The sequence below is a fragment of the Ictidomys tridecemlineatus genome, chromosome 2 (assembly GCF_052094955.1).
Source record: "Ictidomys tridecemlineatus isolate mIctTri1 chromosome 2, mIctTri1.hap1, whole genome shotgun sequence".
NCBI lineage: Eukaryota > Metazoa > Chordata > Mammalia > Rodentia > Sciuridae > Ictidomys > Ictidomys tridecemlineatus.
Window position 1 is genome coordinate 6608749 of NC_135478.1, and position 21114 is coordinate 6629862.

The following is a 21114-nucleotide window of genomic DNA, read 5'->3' on the forward strand; positions in this document are numbered from 1 at the left end:
TCCAAGTAAGGAATTTTATGCTTTTGACCTCCAAGGTCATACCACAGTCAATGAGCAGCCTGTGCCTCCAGCATTTCAGCTTGATGGCTCCAGTCAGTGGGCCCCACACTGTGTTTCTTCTCACCTGGTTGTTTCTTAGGAAGCCCCTACCTGAGCGTGCACAGAGTCAGCCCTAAAGATGAGGTGGGAGGCCCCTGGGTACCAGCCATGTGGAATCCACTCTCCTTAGTCACGACCACCTGAGCCAGTGTAAATAGGTAACAGCTGAGGGAGGTGAGGATGGAGGAAGGACCAACATGCAGTGTGGCTTCCCAGAGGGGAGAGCACTACACAGTGTGTCATGGGGACTGAGAGTCGAGGCACATGTGTGACATCCACGGTGGTGGTGAGCATGGCGGCCATCTCACTACAGTTTTCCTTTCCTCCCACACTGGTCCTTCTTACCAAACACTGTCATCCACATGGAGGGAATGTGCTCTTCACACTGTCCTTATCACCTTTATGAAGCTGATGATGAGGAGATGGACCTGGATGAGGATAGCACACAAACATATCATCCTTCCATGAGACATCCCTGAGTGCCAGGCACTGAACTGTGTGCTATTTGTAGATTCTTAAATTCTTCTGCAAAATCTTCACCAAGATATAAGTGCCAGGTTATTGTATTTGACAGAGTAGAGAGGATCAGATATTTTTGTAACTTGGGCTAGCAGTTTAAGTCAAATAACTGAAACTATGTGTGAAATGCAGTGTGGATTTGTGACACACAGCATCTTGGCAGGACAGAGCTGGCAGTTTGTCCCTTTCACAAGCAACCCTGTTTCATTTTTCTGTCCCTTCAGAATGGGACTCTGTTTTTCTGTGCCCTTCACTTAGGATTTCCAATAGATCCCAGGACTAACACTTGCACTAATTCTGTAAAAGTGGCTTAAATGAGACAAAGTTCCAAGGTTAAGAGGGCACAAATCAACCAGCCCAGAGTTCCCTGTGTCCCCCTCTGCAGGACACCCTTGCAGCTGCCACATCCTCCTGAATTCTGGGAATCAGCCCCCTTCTTGGGAGGAAGCAAAGCACATCATGATTTCATGACTACTCAGGGACTTGGAAGGGATTAAGACTGTATATGGTAGGTGCCTGCAGCTAAGACCTCTGGATTCAGCTTAAAATATTGTGATGGATGGAAAACAGTGAAAAGATTAGCACCTCACACTGAGATTCATGATTTTATTTTATTTTCAGTTATCTCAGCTGGTTCTTTGTTAAACTTGGGGCTGGTTGTTAGTGTCTCTGTTACTCAGCAATGTCATCCAAGGTGATTTCTAGTTGATACAATGTCACTGAACCCAGATTAATGAGCAAACTTATGCTCCCTACATGATTAATATAGGAGAAGGTATAAAATATGGGCATATATGACCTAGATAGTTATTAATAGTATGGAAATGCTAATCCTCATACTATTAAAATATCTTGTGACATAAATTTACTGGCTTCACATTTCTAAAATACCCCTCTGTAGTTATATGATGTATATTTGTGATAGAATGACCAACTCTTTCACTTCTGGTATCAAAGAGTCCATACCATATTTGGCACAAGGAGTTAAAAAATGCAAAAAAAAGTTTTAACAATTGGGTAGACCCTGCTCTGCACACAGGTCCTGGCCATACTCAGTGGGGTTTCAACACACTGGGGCTCTCTCTGTACCTTCATCCCACTCAGGAATGTCCCTCAGAGGCAGTGACAAGATTGAGTACCTCTTGTCTGTGTCTGTGTCATGGACACATGAGCCCCATACTTCCCCTTCACAGCATATACATCATTCAGTTGCTCACGAATAATGGCAGAGATGTTCACAGGCCTATGACAAACAAAATAGGTACAAAGGGGAATTACAGGAGACCTTAGAGCTTGGTCTTAGACTCGCTTTAGAGTTTCACCTAATTCCAATGCTGCAGTGCCCATTGACAATTATATTCTTCAATAGATTCACTATTTTCCTGATTACTGAATGTTAAAGTTAAGAAAAGAAAAGAAACAGGTCCTGGGGCTTTGGCTCAGCAGTAGGACACTTGCCTAGTATGAGTGAGGCACTAGGTTCAATTCTTAGCACTGAATTTAATTAAATAAAATAAAGGTATATCAACAATCCCCCCAAAACTTTAAAAACAAGCATACAAAAACCCCCGTAACGACAAAGTAAATGCCACTGAAGGGTATACTTAGTTTGGTTCTCATGGCAATTTTGGCTATTTGCATTCTACCCTAATAAGAATGGACCTTGTACTATCACGTGTAAAACAAATAAAAAATTAAAATTAAAAAAGAATGGGCCTTGAAAACAGATGTACCTTTAAAATTATAGAAATGAAAGTAGTAAATTGAACACACAGCTGAGCTCATCATTAGTTTTGAGTTTTAAAATTCATGTGGAAGTGGATTTTCTTTGTCTTCCCCATTAACGATGGGAAGTCCTTGGAGATTGAGATCCTGGACCAATTAGTCTAATTATAATCTCTGTACTGATCTTCCAAGGTCATATAATAGTCCTCACTCAGCCTGTGCTTGTAGTCCTTCAGTTGATGGCATCATCCAGTGACCTGTGTAGCCGTCTCTCCTCCTGGGGTGTCTGCATCAGGAAGCTCCTGAGCACACGATCTGTTCCTGTGGACACAGTTGCTCCTTCCCTGGGCTCCACACTTGGTAGGGTCTCAGGATCAGCACTTCTTGGTCATGACCCTGCAGGGAAGCAGCATGACCCAGTAAGTGCAGAGGGGGCCTTGGATGTGGGAAGGACTGGGGAAGCAGTGTTACCTCAGCACAGGGGCAAACACCAGAGTCGCCAGGTGGGAGGACACCAGCGTGCAGCTTCAACTTGGGGTTGTGGGGTACATGCTTTTGTTTCAGGGGGGAGATGAGAAATCTTATTCAAAATGTGCTCTCCACCCACACTGGTTCTAATTCACCCAGAAATCTCACCCACAACCACACAAAATAGATCCTCAAAAGTGTTTCCTAAGCTCTATGAAGGGCTAGGGTTGTGGTGATGAAGATGATGATGAGGAGGACAGAAGCCAGAGCACCATGAACTGAGGTGCAGGGCTTCCCAGGCTCAGGGCTGAGCAATGTGCTCTGTGTCAATTGTTTCATTTCATGTGCACCATCTCACTTTAGTTATATGTGTCCTCATTATTATTATTATTATATAGAAAATGAAGAAATGTGTTTTACTTATGTAACTTACACTGCTTTGTTAGTATGAAAGAGCGCAGCCCTGTTTGTGTTGGGCTTTCTGACCATGCACACAGGGCACCACATGAGGATACTGGAAGGCTGTTCCATTAGCAAGCCAAACAGCCCTTCCTCTTCCCTGTCACTGCAGAAAGAGCTTTGTCCTCTGTATCCTTCCTTGTGGGACTCTTGGGGATCACAGGGCAGAGCAATGGGGGCACCTGTTGCATGCACCATGGAAGAACAGCCACAGGTCACTGGAGAGGTCACAGTAGGGAGGCTGATGATCATTCAGCACAGATCCACTCTTGGGCCCCTCCAGAACCTCCATGAGCTCACCACATGCCCCTCCATGCTGGAAAACAGCCCGCTGAATCTCAAAGCAGACCTAAGTTCAGGTCTTGTTTTCATCCCTGCTCATGCAGCTGGAAACATTTTTGCAATGGACCCCTGGTTAAGAACTGTAGACCTATGCTGAAAACTGTCTGCTGGGAATGAATAAAAATATTTAATGTGCAGTGTCAGTGTAAAAAGAGGTCACTAGTGTTACTAGTGTCTCCCAATTTATCCTTGTCCTCTTGAGATGATTTCTAGTTGATGCAACTGCAGTGAGTCAGAATTAAGTAGATACTTATTGCTCTCATGTGAAAATATGGCATATATAAATAAAATCTAGGAAGAATAAAACCTGGATATTGTTATTACTGTTAGTAATGACTAGGTTGATCTGCATGCCACTCAACTCATACATCCTGTGACCTGTAGTGACAGTTTTCCTATTTCTGAATGGGACATTTATTTCTGACCCTCCTATTAGAATTGTTCGTGGGAGTAGAGACAAATTAAACTAGTGTCTTTCTATGTCCATGCTTTGGACATAGAGACCCTTTTTTCTTATTATTTTAAAAAGATTTTTAAATTTGTTATAATTATTTACACATGACGGTAAAATGCATTTCTGCACTTTGATATATCATACATAGATGGGATATAATTTCTGAGTTTTCTGAGTGTACATGTTGCAGAATCATATTGGTCATGCAGTCACGATATACCCTCAGTAATAATGTCTGCTTCATTCCACTGTCTTTCCTATCCCCACATCCCTTCCCTCTGCCTACTCTAAGGGAACACTTTCTTCCCTAGTGACCCCTTGCCTTAGTGAACTAGCATCCACATATTGTTTTTATTTAATACTATCCCAGTAGACAAATTTTGAGACATCATGGCAGAGATTTTCATGGGTTTGAAGAAAGGCAATAAGGCAGAGCTGAAGGGGCACTTAATGCTGCAGCTTTCCACTGAGCCACAGAGTTTCACCTCCTTCCAGCCTCCAGTGCCCTTGACAATGGCTTTCTTCCATAAGAATGGAATCTTATATTAAATCACATTTTTTTGAGTGATTCAATATTTATTGGGTTTCCAATTTCTTTTTGATGCTGCACATGTTGTGGAGATGGTGTTATAATCTGTGTTTCCCTTAAGCAGTGAACAGGGAGAGAAGGAGAGATTCGCACTCTATGCACACACTGGCAGGTGGGATGTGGGTCTGAAATGCTGCCTTCCAGACTCTAGTTCAGGCACCAGCTCTGCTGCTGCATCCAGAGGAAATAGATTCCCTACAGAAGTTGAAATTTCCTCAGGAGTCTTGAAGGACAAAGTATTGCTAGTTAGTGTTTAGCCTCATATTTATGATACATATTAAGCTTGAGAAGGTTTAGGTGACATTGACTGTCCTCATAGTGACATAAATGTTGGTCATTAATAGTATATTTGTACATTGGAAACCATTCAACTATTCCTGGCCAACATATTACACAGGCACTCTTACTTGTGTGACCTGGTGAGAGGCAAAAGCATTTTGAAATGTTTGACATATTGATAAACTTTCCCATTAAATGGTGTCCTTTCTTCAGGTAACACTTTGCATCAGATAAACACTTTGAAGAAGAGGAATGTACTTCACAGATGGAATTAATGTAACCTAGTACATTGCTGGGGCAATAAGTATGGTGTTGCAGACTGCTTAGATGAGCTTTGGGTACTTTTAAGGCAATTTTGTAAAGGAAACTTTATGGAAGATAATACTGACATGGAAACACCAACAGAAAATTATAACTTCTTACTTCATGACAGAAGATGTGTTTGGAGACAGATTTGCAAGAGAATGAAATCAGGCAGAGATACTAAGCCTCATGTTTTGTAGATAACGATTCAGACTCTATCGAATGCTAGTCCTGAGACAAGTATTACTGAATTACTGGGCTTTAACAGATGTCTTGAGTATTATGACTATTATAATTTCCAACATTCAAAGAGCATGTTCTAAAAACCAGGAGGTTGATATTCAGTGGATTTCAATTCTGGTGTAAGGATATCTGAAGACTTCACATGCAGATATGCTGATTAAATTGGTGTTGGTCTGACATTATGAAATATGGATTATCTAAAATATCCAAAAGTGTGTATATTAACAAATGAGACATAAGCACTAGGTATGCAGTTGGAAAGATTTAAAAATAAATTTTCAAACAACTATACAAGGTAGGTAATTATTTACAATTTGGCAATTCCCAAGAGTATTTACTATTTCCTTGACTGTTTATTATTATTTTTTCATCGTTTTCCAATTTAATTACATTGAGAACTTACAATAAATGAACCTGTTTACCTCATGTGGCTGACATAAAGGAATTGCAAGCCACATATCAGGAATGAACAGACAGTCCATGAAGAGGAAATGAAGTGGTTGCATGAAAGGCTGAGCTCTGGGGCTTTCTTTGGGTTAAATCTTAAAACTATAAACTTGATGTTTTGAGCTCACAAATCCATGAAGCAGTTTTAGGAGGCCGGATGGAGTAGAGAGTCAAAGAAAAGAAAAAGAGTGAAGAGCCATTTTACACAGCAGATATTTTATTGATATTATATGGGTTGGTTCGAATAAGCCTGCAGAAAATTAAACTCTTCAGAGGAGTTGATGTTACACCATGTGTCCTCCAAGAGCTCATGTGTAAGACAATGCAAGAAAATTTAGATATGAAATGTTTGAGTTATACGAGGCTTCACCTAATCAGTATATTAATTCCCTGATAGGAATTAACTGGGTGGTAACTGAAGGCAGATACAGTGTGGCTGGAGGAGGTGAGTCCTGGGGGGCAGGCCTTTGGAGTTTCTATCTTGTTCTTGCTGACAAAACACTCTCTCCACTTTCTGGGTGACCCATTCCAGCTGCACACACTTCTGCCATGATGTTCTGCCTCACCTAGGGCAGAACTAGGGAATGGACTAGGCCATCGATGGACTATGACCGTGAGCCCCAAATAAACTTTTCCTCCTCTAAATTGTTCTTGTCAGGTCTTTTGGTCACAGAAATGAAAAACCTGACTAACAACTTCTTACAGCTTATGACTTTTATGACTCATAGAGGGCACACTATTGCCACATTTGTGGTCAGTGCTACTATTGATATTGTGCACTGAATCTTTCATATTTATTCAAATTTTAAGTTTACAATGACAAGGATGTTTATTTTATATTCTATCATTTTTAAAGAAAAAATACAAATCCACACAGGAGGCAAATGAGAAGTGGAAAGAATGATGAGACCCCTTGCAATAAAAGGGCACATGCTGCTCTCTGGTCAGGATCCCTCACCCTTGCTCTAATATTCAGGAAAATCAGTCCTTGCACAATTGTAAAAATCTTGTCTAAGAACTTTGTCCAAAGGCCTAAAAATAAACTAAGGTATCAAACTGCTTCTTAATTTCCCTTAAAGGAAGGCCATTCCTCATTAACTATTTTTTCCTTAAACAATAAGACATATTTCATTGTGATCATGAATTTCTCTCCTCGGCTCCTGGACTTCAAACATTGCTCAGTTCAATATCTCTAAGGTGAGTATGGAAAGAGGGTTTGATCAGGGATAAAGGGAAATGAAAGAGTGTGCAGAGGCTGAGGGTTTCACTACTGAGCATTATTATTGAAGGTGCACAGACCTAAGTGTGAGCACCTTCCTTGTGCCTGCCTGAATCACAAGTATACAGAGTGATGGGTGCTTATTTTGTTATTTTCCTTTTCTCACCCTCATTGCTGTTTCAAAAGGTGTCCAAGCAAAAAAGACACACAAAATCTAACAGGTGTCTCTGAATTCCAACTCCTGAGCCTGTCCAAGGATCCAGACCTGCAGCCCGTCCTCTTTGGACTGTTTCTGTCCATGTACCTGGTCACAGTGCTTGGGAACCTGCTCATTATCCTGGCCGTCAGCTCTGACTCCCACCTCCACACCCCCATGTACTTCTTCCTCTCCAACCTGTCCTTGGCTGACATCGGCTTCATCTCCACGACGGTCCCAAAGATGCTCATGAACATCCAGACTCACAGCAGAGTCATCTCCTACGTGGGCTGCCTGACTCAGATGTCTCTTTTTGCCATTTTTGTCTGTATGGATGATATGCTTCTGACTGTGATGGCCTATGACCGGTTTGTGGCCATCTGTCACCCTCTGCAGTATTCAGTTATTATGAGCCCTCGCCTCTGTGGCTTCTTGGTTTTGGTGTCTTTCTTGCTGAGTCTTTTGGACTCCCAGCTGCACAGTTTGATGATTTTAAAAATTACCAGCTTCAAGGATGTCGAAATTTCTAGTTTCTTCTGTGACCCTTCTCAACTTCTGAATCTTTCCTGTTTGAACACCTTCTCTGATAACATTGTGAAATATTTACTTGCTGCCATATATAGCCTTTTCCCCATCTCAGGGATCCTTTTCTCTTACTACAAAATTATTTCCTCCATTCTGAGGATCCCATCCTCAGGTGGGAAGTATAAAGCCTTCTCTACCTGTGGCTCTCACCTGGCAGTTGTTTGCTTATTTTTTGGAACAGCCTCAGGAGTGTACCTTGGATCAGCTGTGTCACATTCTCCCAGAAATGGTGCAGTGGCCTCAATGATGTACACTGTGGTCACCCCCATGCTGAACCCCTTCATCTACAGCCTGAGGAACAGGGACATTAAAAGGGCCCTGAGGAGGCTGCAAGCAGGACGGTCTAATCTCACCCCTTGTGGTGTCTAGTTGCAATGTGTGTTGGAAAATGCAGAAAAGCTCAATACATGGTTCTGTCAATATGCCCCTGGGTCTAATTTCTCACCAAGTTTTACAGTAGAATGGTTGGAACTCATGTTGGGAAAGGATGTTTGGATGTTTTCATGTTGGGAACAAATTTTTAGTTTGGTGAGATAAAAAATATTGGAGATAGTTGATAGTGACTGTTTCACAACTCTGTCAATATTTAATGCCCCTGAGATATACAATTGGCAATGGAATAGTAATTAATGATTCCAAGTATTTGTAACTTAAAATTTCCATAATGAAAGTGGACTTTATAAACCACTATGTTTAAAACACAATTAAAGAAATCAATAGTACAAATGGACTTTTTTTTCTATTTAAAAAATGCTTAAATGATATTAGCTGATGTTCATTTTTTACACTTCTTCCTAACAAATCATTATTAGGACATCGTGGAGTCAGGTATAAATTATAGACCAAAGTCAGATGGTTATAATTAATATGGAAATGCTAAACTTGCAACTATTCAACTGAAATATTATTGAACTCAAGTTACTGTTTTCATATTTTTATAATTTTGCATTTTTATATATCCTTATTTAAATATATGGTGTATATTTGAATGCAATGACCATCTCTCTTTCATTTCTGCTTCTCCAGAGCTTGTACCATGTTAGGCACAGAGGAAATAAAAAATAAAAATGCATTGAACACTAGCTGTGTGCACATATCCTGGCCTTCCTTGATCAGTGGGGTTTCAACCCCCTGGTGCTCTCCTGTCTGTACCTTCCTCCTGCTGAGGAATGTCCCACAGAGCCAGAGACTAGACTGAGCATCTCTTGTTTGGGTCTGTGTCATGGACACCAGAACACCATACTTCCCTTAGAAGCATCTACAACCTTCAATTACTCAAGAACAATGGCAGGAATGTCCATGAACCTAGGAGAAGAAAGTAGAAACAGAGCTAAGTGACAGGAGACCCTTAGAACTTTGCCTGAGACACATTTTACTTTCATATTATTCCAATACAACAGTAGAATCCTTTGACAATTATTCTGAGCAGTGCATCTACTATTTTTTAATGAGTGAATGCTTAATTAAAAAAATTTAAAGACCAAAAAAATGTCATTAAAATGTATACTTCAGATGGTTCAAGTAGTAATATCTTGTGATTTATGCTTTAACCTAATAAGAATGGATCTTAAAAGCTGGTGTAGCTATTAAAAACTCAGAAGTGAAAGAAGTAATTGAGTACACAAGGTTCTTCCCAATTTCGGCTAGGGTCCAAATCTTAAGTGATCTTCATTTTCTTTTCTTCATTTTCCTGCATTAATGTTGGGAAGTCCTTAGAGATGGCATAACATGGACCAATTAGTCTAATGTGAGCTCTGTGTACTGACCTTCCAAGGTCCTATATTAGTCCACAGTCAGCCTGTGCCTGCAGCCCTTCAGTGGATAGTTCCTATCCAGTGAGCTGCGTGGCTGTGTCTCCTGCTGTGGTTTTGCATCATCTGAAGCTCCAAGCTGACAGCATATTCCTGGGAATGCTGGGCACAGAGATTGAGTCTTTGTTGGGCACCAGGTATGGGTGGGTCTTGGGATTACACTTCTTTTTAAAAAAATATTTTTTAGTTGTAGATGAACACAATATCTTTATATATTTATTTTTTATGTGGTGCTGAGAATCGAACCCAGTGCCTCACACATGTGAGGCAGGCACTATACCACTGAGCTACAACCCCAGCCCAGCACGTGCACTTCTTTGTCATGAGCCAGCAGAGAACCAGCACAACCCAGTAAGTGCAGAGGGAGCCTTGGAATACAGGAAGGAACTATTGTTTCTGTATCACAAGGACAAACATCACTTTGAGTATCCAGATAGGTAATTCCAGCGTGTCAATTTTCATGTCTGTTGCTTGTGAATCTTATGATTTTATGTTAGGGAAGATATGATTTGCATCCCCCTCCAACTGGTTCTATTTCCCATAAAAATCTCACCCACAACAGCACAAAATGGGTTCTTTAAAAGGGTTCCCAAAGGTCTACAAAAGAACTATGGTGGTGGCGATATGATGATGAGAAGAATGAGAGAAGCTATAGCATCTTGATAGGAGGTGCAGGGCTTCCCAGGCTCAGGTGCTGGGCAATGTGGTCTATGCAATCTGTTTCATTTCATGTATATCACCCTGCTCCAGTTATGCATGCCCAATTTATTATTCCTTTACAGTAATCAATGAAGAACATTATATTTATGCAACTTTCTCTTGTTTGTCAAGTAGGAAAGAGCAAAGCCTTGTGTGCACTGGGCTGTCTGGCCATGGACATAGGGCATCACAGGAGAATCCATGCAGGCTGTCCCATCAACAAGCCAAACAGCCCTTCCTCTTCCCTGTCACTGGAGAAAAAGAGCCTTGTTCTCGGTGCTCTTCCTTGTGGGATTCCTGGGGATCACAGGGGAGAACAGTGGGGGTGCCTGCTCCATGCACTATGGAGGAACAGCCACAGGTCACAGGAGAGGTCACAGTAGGGGAGGCTGATGATCATTCAGCACAGATTGTGCTTGGTCCCCTCCAGAACCTCCATGAGCTCACTACATGCCCCTCCATGCTGGAAAAGTGTCCTCTTAAAGGAAAACCTAATGTTGAGTCTTGATATTATTCTCACAAACCTGGAATATCTTTAAATGTATACCCAAGATGTAATTGTAGTTAAGACCTCAAGATATAAGCAGAAACCTTTGTTGGGTAGGAAAGAATAAAAACATGTTGTTGATGGTTCTCAGATTCTGTCAGTCCTCTGTGAAGTAGGACAGGTCACTAGTGTCTGGATTCAGAATTGTCATATGAATAGATTTCCCATTGATGCAACTGTGGTGAATATTAAATAGATTCTAGGTACTCTTTGGGTCAGAAGTGTCTACATTATTTCCTGTACTGTTTTTTTTGCATTGTTTTTCCAATTCAGTGAGAACTAAAAAGCAATGAACCCACGATTGGCTTAAATGAGGAATTGGAATCCACGTTATAGAAACGACCAGGCTCATCATGAAGTGGAAATGAGGTGGTTAGAAATGAGACCTGAGCGTTGGGGCTGTCCTTGGTGAGACAGTTCTAAACTATGAAACTTTGGGTTGAGATCACAAAACCATGAAGCAGTTTTTGTAAGCCAGCAGATGGTATACAGAATCAAGAAAAAGAAAAAGAAAAAGATAGAGGAGCCATTTGATACAGCAAATATGTCAATGATATTATATGGCTTGATACAAATAAAACTGCATAAAATTTAACTATTCAAAGTGTTTCTTATCACTTAATTTTCCAATATCATCTAATTGTGCCAGAGTTGTGGTCAGTGTTACTATTGATTATATGCATTTAACTCAACCATATTTATTGATATTTGGACTTTTCTAAAGACAAGGCTACTTATTTTATATTATCTAATCTTTGAACAGTAAACTTAAATCCACAGAAGAGGGAAATGAGGAAACCAAAGAATGATGGAACTCTTTGATGGTCTAATAGCCATTCTTTCTGACTGTGACTCATCACCCTCAATTCAGATGGTGTCTTAGAAGGAATAAGTCAACAATATTATCTCAGTACTTAGAATTTTTTTAAAAAAGGTAATTGGATTGGTTCTTAATTAATTTTTATAAAGATAGTTTTGTTCTTAATAGGAAAGCCATTATTTATTCTCTGTTTTCCCTCATACAGTAGACTATGTTTTACTGTGATCACGAACATCTTCTTTCTAGACCTGAATTTCTATCATTGCTCAGTTCAATGTCTACAAATAGATAGAAAAGAGGGGTGAAAAAAATGTCACAACTTCTTAGAAGAAAACATGATTAATTGAACTGGTTTTACAGTAACTTTTATGAAGATTATTTATTCTTCATAGGAAAATTATTACTTCTCCCCCACTTTTTTCTTAAACAGTAGACTATATTTTATTGTGATCATGAATTTCTTGCCTTTTCTCCTGGGTTTTTAACTTTGTTCAGTTTAATGTCTCCAAACAGGGTGTGGAAAGAGGAGTGAATGACGGAGAGAGCTACAGTGAGAGTGTGCAAGACTGTGTGTTTTACTACTGAGAACTATGCTGAGGGTGTGTGGATCTCTAGTGTGAGCAGCTTCCTAGTGAATACCTGAATTCAAAAGGACAGAGTCAGGAGGGACTGATGATGTTTTTGTTGTTGTTGTTGTTTATACTCTTTGCCTTTCCCAAAGGTGTCCAGAAACACAAAATGTAACGGGCATATCAGAATTCCATCTCCTGGGTCTCTCAGAGGATCCAGACCTGCAGCCCCTCCTCTTTGGACTGTTCCTGTGCATGTACCTGGTCACAGTGCTTGGGAACCTGCTCATCATCCTGACCCTCAGCTCTGACCCCCACCTCCACACCCCCATGTACTTCTTCCTCTCCAACCTGTCCTTGGCTGACATCGGTTTCTCCTCCACCACGGTCCCAAAAATGATCATGAACATCCAAACTCACAGCAGAGCCATCTCCTATGTGGGCTGCCTGACTCAGATGTCCTTTTTATCTTTTTTGGATGTATGGATGATCTGCTTCTGACTGTGATGGCCTATGACAGGTTTGTGGCCATCTGTCATCCTCTGCATTATCTGGTCATTATGAGCCCTCGCCATTGTGGCCTCTTAACTTTGGTGTCTTTCTTGCTGAGTCTTTTGGACTCCCAGCTGCACAGTTTCATGACCCTAAAAGTTACCAGCTTCAAGGATGTGGAAATTTCTAGTTTCCTCTGTGACCCTTCTCAGCTTCTGAATCTCTCCTGTTCCGACACCTTCTCTGATAACATTGTCAAGTATTTTCTTGGAGTCATATATGGCCTTTTCCCCATCTCAGGGATCCTTTTCTCTTATTATAAGATTGTTTCCTCCATTCTGAGGATCCCATCCTCAGGGGGGAGGCACAAAGCCTTCTCCACCTGTGGCTCTCACCTGGCAGTTGTTGGCTTATTTTATGGGACAGCGTTTGGAGTGTACCTTGGGTCAGCTGCATCACCTTCTCCCAGAAAGGGTTCAGTGGCCTCAGTGATGTACACTGTGGTCACCCCCATGCTGAACCCCTTCATCTACAGCCTGAGGAACAGGGACATTGAAGTTGCTCTGAGGAAGCTGCACAGCAGAAATGTTTAATGTTATCACACGTAGCAGCCACTTGCACTGTGTGCTCAAAATGCCTTAAAGCTAAATGTCCAGTCATGCTAATCTGCACTTTCAGTAATACTAAGGGCTTCATTTCTCACATTATTAATGTAATGACTCTAGCTAGTTTGGGAAGGTATGTTTGGAAATTTTTTACATTGGAACAAAGTATCACTTTGGAAAAATGAAAAATTTTAGAGTTGGTTGAAGATGATTGTGTCATAGGCACATCCATGTGATTAAGGCTGCTGTTCTACATAATTGAGAATGGTGAAAAATATAACTTTTTAAAACTTCCATTTATTGTTTCTGGAACAATAAATATATGAGTATAATAGCAATAGTGAACATTCTTGAATTGTGGAAGTCAATCAACAAACCTCCACACATATATTACAAAGTAATCCTCACTCATGCAAAGTGGGGAGTCACATAAGAATTTTGAATGGATTGTCACAAAAATAAACTTACCAGTTTAATGACGTCTCTCTGTGTGTTTGTTAAAGCATGAAAACAATTATTTGTCTTTCATGGATACACTGAAAAACACTAGTTGATATAAAATAGTACATTTCAGGGCAGTAGGTTTTGTGTTCTTGACCACTTAGATGAGGTTTAGGTTCCTTTCTCTTTAAGTTTTTGAGAAAAGAGCTTATGCAGGTATAAGTCAATACTGTTATGTAGAGTCAATACTTTCTACATTGGTAGAGAGCAAAATCTACCCACCAAATTTATACAACTATTTGGTTTTCAGTGAGAGCTTTGCAGGAAAATGGAATCATGCAGAGTTACCAAGAAGTCAAAGGTCATTGTGATCATTCCAATCTAGATATGGTTATAGTTATGAAGCAAATGTTAGTAAATTATATTACTAATTTTTTAAATTTTAAAATTAGTATTTTTATTTGTAGTAATAACAAGTAGTGTTATTTTATGATTTCTGAATGACAGGATATATTCTAAAGCCAAGGTTCCCAATGCTGCTTTAAGAAAAGAGCACCCAGCTTGGTGGCACACACCTGTAATCCCAGTGGCTCCTTAGTCCAAGGTAAAAGGATCTCAAGTTCAAAGCCAGCCTGAGCAGCTTAATGAGGCCCTAAGTTACTTAGCAGGACCCTGTCTAAAAATAAAAAGGTAAAAAGAACTGGGGACGTGGCTCACTGATTAAGCACCCCTGGGTTCCATCTCTTATTTTTAAAAAAAGTGACCATCAAGAACTTCCCAGGCATATAGTCTAATTGAATTTGTTTTGATTTGATGCCAGGGAATCTGAATATTTTAAAATTTTCACATTCAAATATATAAATCTATCAGATTGAGAAACATTAAAGAAGAAGTGTAAAAGTTAAAAAATATTCCTATGACAAACTGGTCATTAGGTATAAATATTATCATGATTTTCGGCTTGAGGAATCTCCTCCTGTGTTTCCAGTAGTTTCTGCACTGTTCTCTTTTGTATTTTATCCCTTCTGCAGCATTGTGAAACCGGACAGAGTAATGACCCTGAGTTTTCTTCACATGACTATAGTCAGAGAATTATAGTCCCTTTATCAGTTTAGAAATTGATGTGAAAATCTATGCAATCACATAAAAACATTGGGTGGGACTTAAACCTGGTCTCTGAGGGCATTCATGGTGCTAAACCTCTCAACTGTAAATGAGAGGGTTTGTGAACATGGAAGCACGGAGGCCCACTGGCAGGACACAGCAAAAAATGCAAAGAGCTCTTTTCCTCACCAGGTAATTATTGCATTTGTACCAATGGAGCTGCATAACATTTCTAGAAATAATTTCATTATTATTTAATCATTGACTGGCACAGTTTACAGTAATGCCACACATCTGGGCTGTGATGCCATTGGTTATGTCCAGTTAAATAAACCATTTTTCCCAACATTTGAAATCCACCTAAGGTAAGGAAAGGAGCAGAATTTTGAACGATTTTATATATTTATTTATGTTTGTTTTTATTAGTTCTTCTTAGTTATGCATGACAGTAGGATTCATTTTGATATAATTATACAAGAATGGAATATATCTTATTCTGATTAGGACCCCATTCTTGTGGATGTGCATGATTGATTGCTGAAAGACAAACAGCATTTGGCTGACTACTTCCACCCTTACAGAGAGGGAAATCAATAACCTCAGAGTTTTGGAACTCCTGGAAGAAAAGTGGCACTGAACAATGAGTTATGATAATGAGTGTTCATCTATAATGTCTTCAGATTATGCAGTGCTGGCTCCTATGCAATGTTAATATATATCCTTCATTGAACGAATCTAAATAATTATATTAGAATATAATACATTAAACTACTTATTACTTTTCTTTAATTATACTGTGTTCTCTTTCTGAAAGGTAGAATGCTGTTTTTTATGTTGTGATTTCCCCCCCCCCGTAGGCTGCACATTGCTGTGATCATGAGCCTGTGACATCTAGTGTTGTGGGTCTCCTCATGCTCCTCTGTTTAGTGTCCCTAAAGTAGGTTGGGCAGAGTGGCACATGACTGCAATCCAAACTGGTAAGGAGGCTGAGGCAGGAGGATCACAAGTTCAAGGCCAGACTCTGAAAATTATTGAGACACTGTTTCAAAAAATAAAAATAAAAAGGTGGTGGGGAGGGCTGGGGATGTACTTCAGTAGGAGGTTGCTTGCCTACTATGTAGGAAACCCTGGACTCTATTATCAGTCCTTAAAAAGAATTCTGTACAGAAAGAGTTGAATAATATAGAAACCAATAATGGAAGATTTCCAAGAAGATTAAGTTTGTCACAACTGTGGGATATGGTTGAAGGTGTTTGGGTCTCAACTCTAGACACTCAGCTGTGAGTGCTTGGAGTAAACACATATACAGAGTTCTGGAAGCTTGCTTGGTTTTTCCTTTATCCCACCCTCTTTTCTACTCAAAGCTGTTCTATCAACATAGAAGCACAAAATCTAACCTGCTTTTGCCAGTAGCCCTTCAGCTTGATGGCCCCAGGCCAGGGGGCTCCACGGCTGTGTCTCCTCCTAAGGTCCCAATCTAACATGGAATTTAGAATTCCATCTCACAGGACTCTCAGGTGATCCAGAAAGGGCAGCTGGTCCTCTTAGGACCGTTTCTCTTATATACCCGGTCATGGGGTGTGAACCTGCTCATAATACTGGAGAGGGGCCACAGGCCACTCCATGTACTAACGGGTATCATGGACCCCACTTCTGTGGTCTCTTAGTTGGGCATCATCTTTGCTAGACTCTAGGACTCAGCTGCACCATTTGCTGGCCTTGCAACTTGTCTGCTTCCTAGAGGTGGAAATTGGCGATTTCTTCTGTCACCCTCCTCAAGGCATTCAGGCCCTAGTCTCAGGGTGGATCTGAATACAATGCCACAGGCTTCTCTTATGGATTCTGTGGAGGGATTCTGAACCTTCACTCCCGAGTAGAAAAACACCCTAAGTCATTTCTTAGACATTCATTTTCTCACCTTCTGCTTTCACTTATGTTATGAATCCTTTGAGGGTGGTATATTATGGAGTAATGGCAAATTAGGAGCTCTATGCATTGAGTCTCCATTCATGTAATAGCTAACATCAGCCTTTGCCTGTAGCCCTTCAGATTGATGGCTCCAGGCCAGTGGGCTCCACAGCTGTGTCCCCACTGGGGACTGTGCATCGGCCTTCATGGGGAACCCAACAAGGGATTCACATCAGTCTTGTGTTTTCTTCCTTGTGACCCAGGAGAGTGAGTCACAGATTAACCCCATAGGAGTGATGGAGGTGATGGATGGAGGTGGGACTATTAAAGGCATTATTCCCTCAACATGAAGACAAGCGTGACACTCTGGGAAGCCAGATGGGAGGTTATCAATATGTGACATTAAACTCAGAGGAATGTGAAATTTAGGTTATTGGTTATACTTGGGGTATAAAAATCTGCACGTACTTAACATTTTAAATGTTTCTTTTCTTTTACTTTCTTTAGTTTTCAAGTTCACAAAAAGACTTTTTATTTGAGGCAGAGAAGTCTGGCTGAAAGGATTACAGTTCCAAGCAGCCAGAATGCAATGATTAGTGGCACTATTTTAAATTTGTAGCTTTTGCTTCTTTTTCGTCAGAAAATATTTTCAGGTTGTACTTTCCCAGATGAGCAAGAAGAAAGGCAAGGGCTGGGGATGTGGCTCAAGCGGTAGCGCGCTCGCCTGGCATGCGTGCGGCCCGGGTTCGATCCTCAGCACCACATATCAACAAAGATGTTGTGTCCACTGAGAACTAAAAAATAAATATTAAAAAATTTCTCTCTCTCTCTCTCTCTCCCCTCTCACTCTCTAAAAAAAAAAAAGAAGAAGAAGAAGAAAGGCAAAAGAAGGTTGTAAGAGACACCTAATCTACTGAGGCTGCTCTTCACAACCAGTGTCAAGCTAGCAACCCACAATGTGGCCCATTGCTGACTAGCTTGCCTGGAAAATTGAGGCAGGAACAGGTGCAACCTTGTGGAAGAGCAGGCATCCACAGCTTCAAAACTCTGCATGGAAGGGGTAATCCTTGTGGGTAGCACAGCTCACCAAGGCACACATCCTCCAGTTCCTGTTGTAGCTGAGTAAGGTGGTCATGTCCTCGCTGCTCAGCTCAAAGTCAAAGACCTGAAAGTTCTCCGCAATACGTGCAGGTGTCACAGACTTGGATCACCACCAATTTCCTCTGCATGGGGAATTGGATAGGCACCTGTCCTTTTATTGTACTTGTCTGCAATCGTCTTGACCCTGGAATCCTCTAGAAGGGAAGGGTCCTCAGGCTTGGCCCAGGGCCTGTCAGGAGAGCCAAGGGGGCTGTAGGCAGTCACCACCGATGCCTTTGGAATGGCAGTACTGCATCAACTTTTCCTGCGTTAGGTGTGGATGTGGCACTCAATCTGGTTAACTGCTGGCTTATATTTCAAGCCAGATTTGTTTAAGATCCTCTCGAACTGAAGATTATTAAAGTTTAAGATGCCAATTGGTTTCAACAGCTTTCCATCTGCCAGCTCTTCCATGGCCGTCCAGGAGTCCACAAAATCAGTGTCACTGGGAACCACGCTGCCTGGCGCCTCCAATGGGAAATGGTCTTCATCATGCTTAAAGCCTGTTGGCCAGTGAATCCGTTAGAGGTCCAGGTGGTCCAGCTGCAGGTCATTAAGGGTCTTCTGGAAGGTTCTTTTCACCAGGCTTTGTCATGGGACGTGCACCGCAGCTTGCTGGTGATGAAGAGTTCATGGTGCTTCACCACCTGCTCCTTGAGCTTCTTCTGAAGGGCCACTCACCTCCTTCTCATTCTGGTACACCTGAGCACAGTCGATATGGCGGTACCCAAGGTCAAGCGCTACCTTCACAGCCTCAGGCACCGGGCCTGGAGATGACTTCCAAGTGCCCAGTCCCAGGAGGGGCATCTATTGAGCTTGATGTGGCTGACCATTGCTGCAGCCTGTTAGAGACCCCAGCCCTCAACCAAGCAGCAACGGCTCCGGCACACATCTTTAAATGGGCCTTGTGTTCTGCCTAAATATTTCTTTTCTTGACCCTGATTCTAATCCCCATACACATCTCATCCATGATCCCAGAAAATGGCTCCCTCTAAAAGGTTTTGTTAGCAGTCCTACAGGTGGTGAGAAAAAGGAGGTGGAGAAAGACAGCACCTTGATAACATCAGGCCACTTCAGGGCGCTCAAAATGCCAGGCCAGGAGCAATGTGTTGTAGCTTTTCTTTTGTGCATTTTCCCCTCCAAATAAATCATAGTAAGACCTGACAAAGGAATGAACCCGAGTTGGCATCAGCAGCTGAAGCAAGAGAACAGCAATCCATGTATCAGGAGGCGATGTTGTGAAATGTATTATTAGAAATGAGAAAGCTGGGACTCAAACTGGGTTTGGGGGCTTCTCTGGTGCGAATATCCTCATCTGTTAATGAAGGACTTGAAATTAGAAAGACATGAAGTGCCGTGGCAGGTCATATAAAACCCAAAACAGACTTGAACTAAACAAACAAAAATTTAAAAAAGAGAAGAAAAGAAAGAACTATTGCCTTGCCAACCATACTCGCCAGCTATTTATGGGGTTGACACAAATAAAGTTGCATAAAATTCAAAAGTAATTTCAGAAGTTTTTTTAAATAACATTTTACTATTTTTAATCATTGACAGGGACAGTGTACACTCATGCCACATTTGTATTTGGTGATATTATTTATGGACAGTTCACTAAACCACATTTATCATAATTTTAAGTCTACCTAGGCCAATGATATGAGTAAAAATGAAATGGTTTTGAAAAAGATAAACAACATTTGACATAGCACTTATATCCATGAAGGAAGAGAAACAGAAGGAATGCTTGGATGAACACTTACACAGAAGAATGAAACCTAGCATGTAAAAATGTGTTCTCATGATGCCATAGTTTTTTTTAATCCATTCACCTTTTGATGGATGCCTAGCCAAGTTCCATAACTTGGCTGCTGTGAATTGTGCTGCTATAAACAAGGGAATGCATACATCTCTAAAGAATGCTGTCTCTAATTCTGGATAAATATGAAGGAGTGGTATAGTAGGATCATATATCAGTTCAATTTTTAGTCTTTTGAGGAACCTCCATTCTGATTTTCTGAGTATTTGTTTATATTTCTGTCTATAATATAAAAGTTTTTCTTTTCCCAAAATTATTGCCAGAACTTATGGTTTATGAGCTATCAACTTTAATTAAGTCTTCAGATTTTGCAGTTCTAGGTCTTATGGGTATATATTATACATACATATCCATCCATGCATATATACGTATGGAGGGATATGTATATATAATATTCCATATATTCCACATATGTGTTGTATATACATATATATCAGTGATTATATATATATATACACATATATATCATTCATATATGTGTGTGTGTGTGTGTATATATATATATATATATATATATATATATTCTAAATATTCTATATCAAAGGGGTTTGTACCATTATCCTAGAATGTAATAAGGCATATTAAAAGCCTTTCTAATTTCCTTTTACCAGAATCATTGGATTTTTTTAAAGAATGACAGATATTTCTTCTCCTGTTTTTTTTCCCTGAAAAGAATATGCTTTATTTTACTGTGATGATGGATTTGTTTTCTCTAATTTCCTTGTACTTCCAATATTCAGTTGAATGTCTGTAATGTAGGGGTGTATAGGTGGAGATAATACAGAAAAAATAATTAAATAGTACTAAGCAGATATAGATTGTCACAACTGTGAAATATTAATGAAGGTATATGGAACAGAGGTGTGAATAAATTTTTATGTGAATTAACAACATAAAAAAGAATTAGGCCTGCTTATTTGTTTCATTTCTTCCATCTTCTTTTTTCTATTTCAAAGATGTTCAAGCAATATGGAAGTACAAATTTTAACATGTGCCTCAGAATTCCATCTCATGGGACCTTGAGAAGATCGAGACCCGTAGCCCCTCCTCTTTGGGCTGTTCCTGTCCATGTACCTGGTCACAATGCTTGGGAACCTGCTCATCATCCTGGCCATCTCCTCTGACTCCCACCTCCACATCCCTATGTACTTCCTCCTCTCTACCCTGTCCTTGGCTGACATCTGTCTTTTCTAACCATGGTCCCAAGATGATTGTGGACATCCTAGCTCATA

General features: G+C 40.6%; 1 protein-coding gene and 2 pseudogenes across 1 annotated transcript; 2 read left to right on the top strand and 1 right to left on the bottom strand.

The window, feature by feature from the left end:
* Positions 1 to 4471: 4471 nt before the first annotated feature.
* LOC144370748 (olfactory receptor 7E24-like) lies at positions 4472 to 8296 on the top strand. Its single transcript, XM_078031786.1, has 2 exons — positions 4472 to 4500; positions 7333 to 8296. The coding sequence occupies exons 1-2, from the start codon at positions 4472 to 4474 to the stop codon at positions 8294 to 8296; spliced, it is 993 nt and encodes a 330-aa protein (XP_077887912.1).
* Positions 8297 to 9211: 915 nt separating this feature from the next.
* LOC144370749 (olfactory receptor 7E178-like) lies at positions 9212 to 13458 on the top strand (annotated as a pseudogene).
* Positions 13459 to 17901: 4443 nt separating this feature from the next.
* On the bottom strand, positions 17902 to 18870 carry LOC101967937 (aldo-keto reductase family 1 member B1 pseudogene; annotated as a pseudogene).
* Positions 18871 to 21114: the final 2244 nt, after the last annotated feature.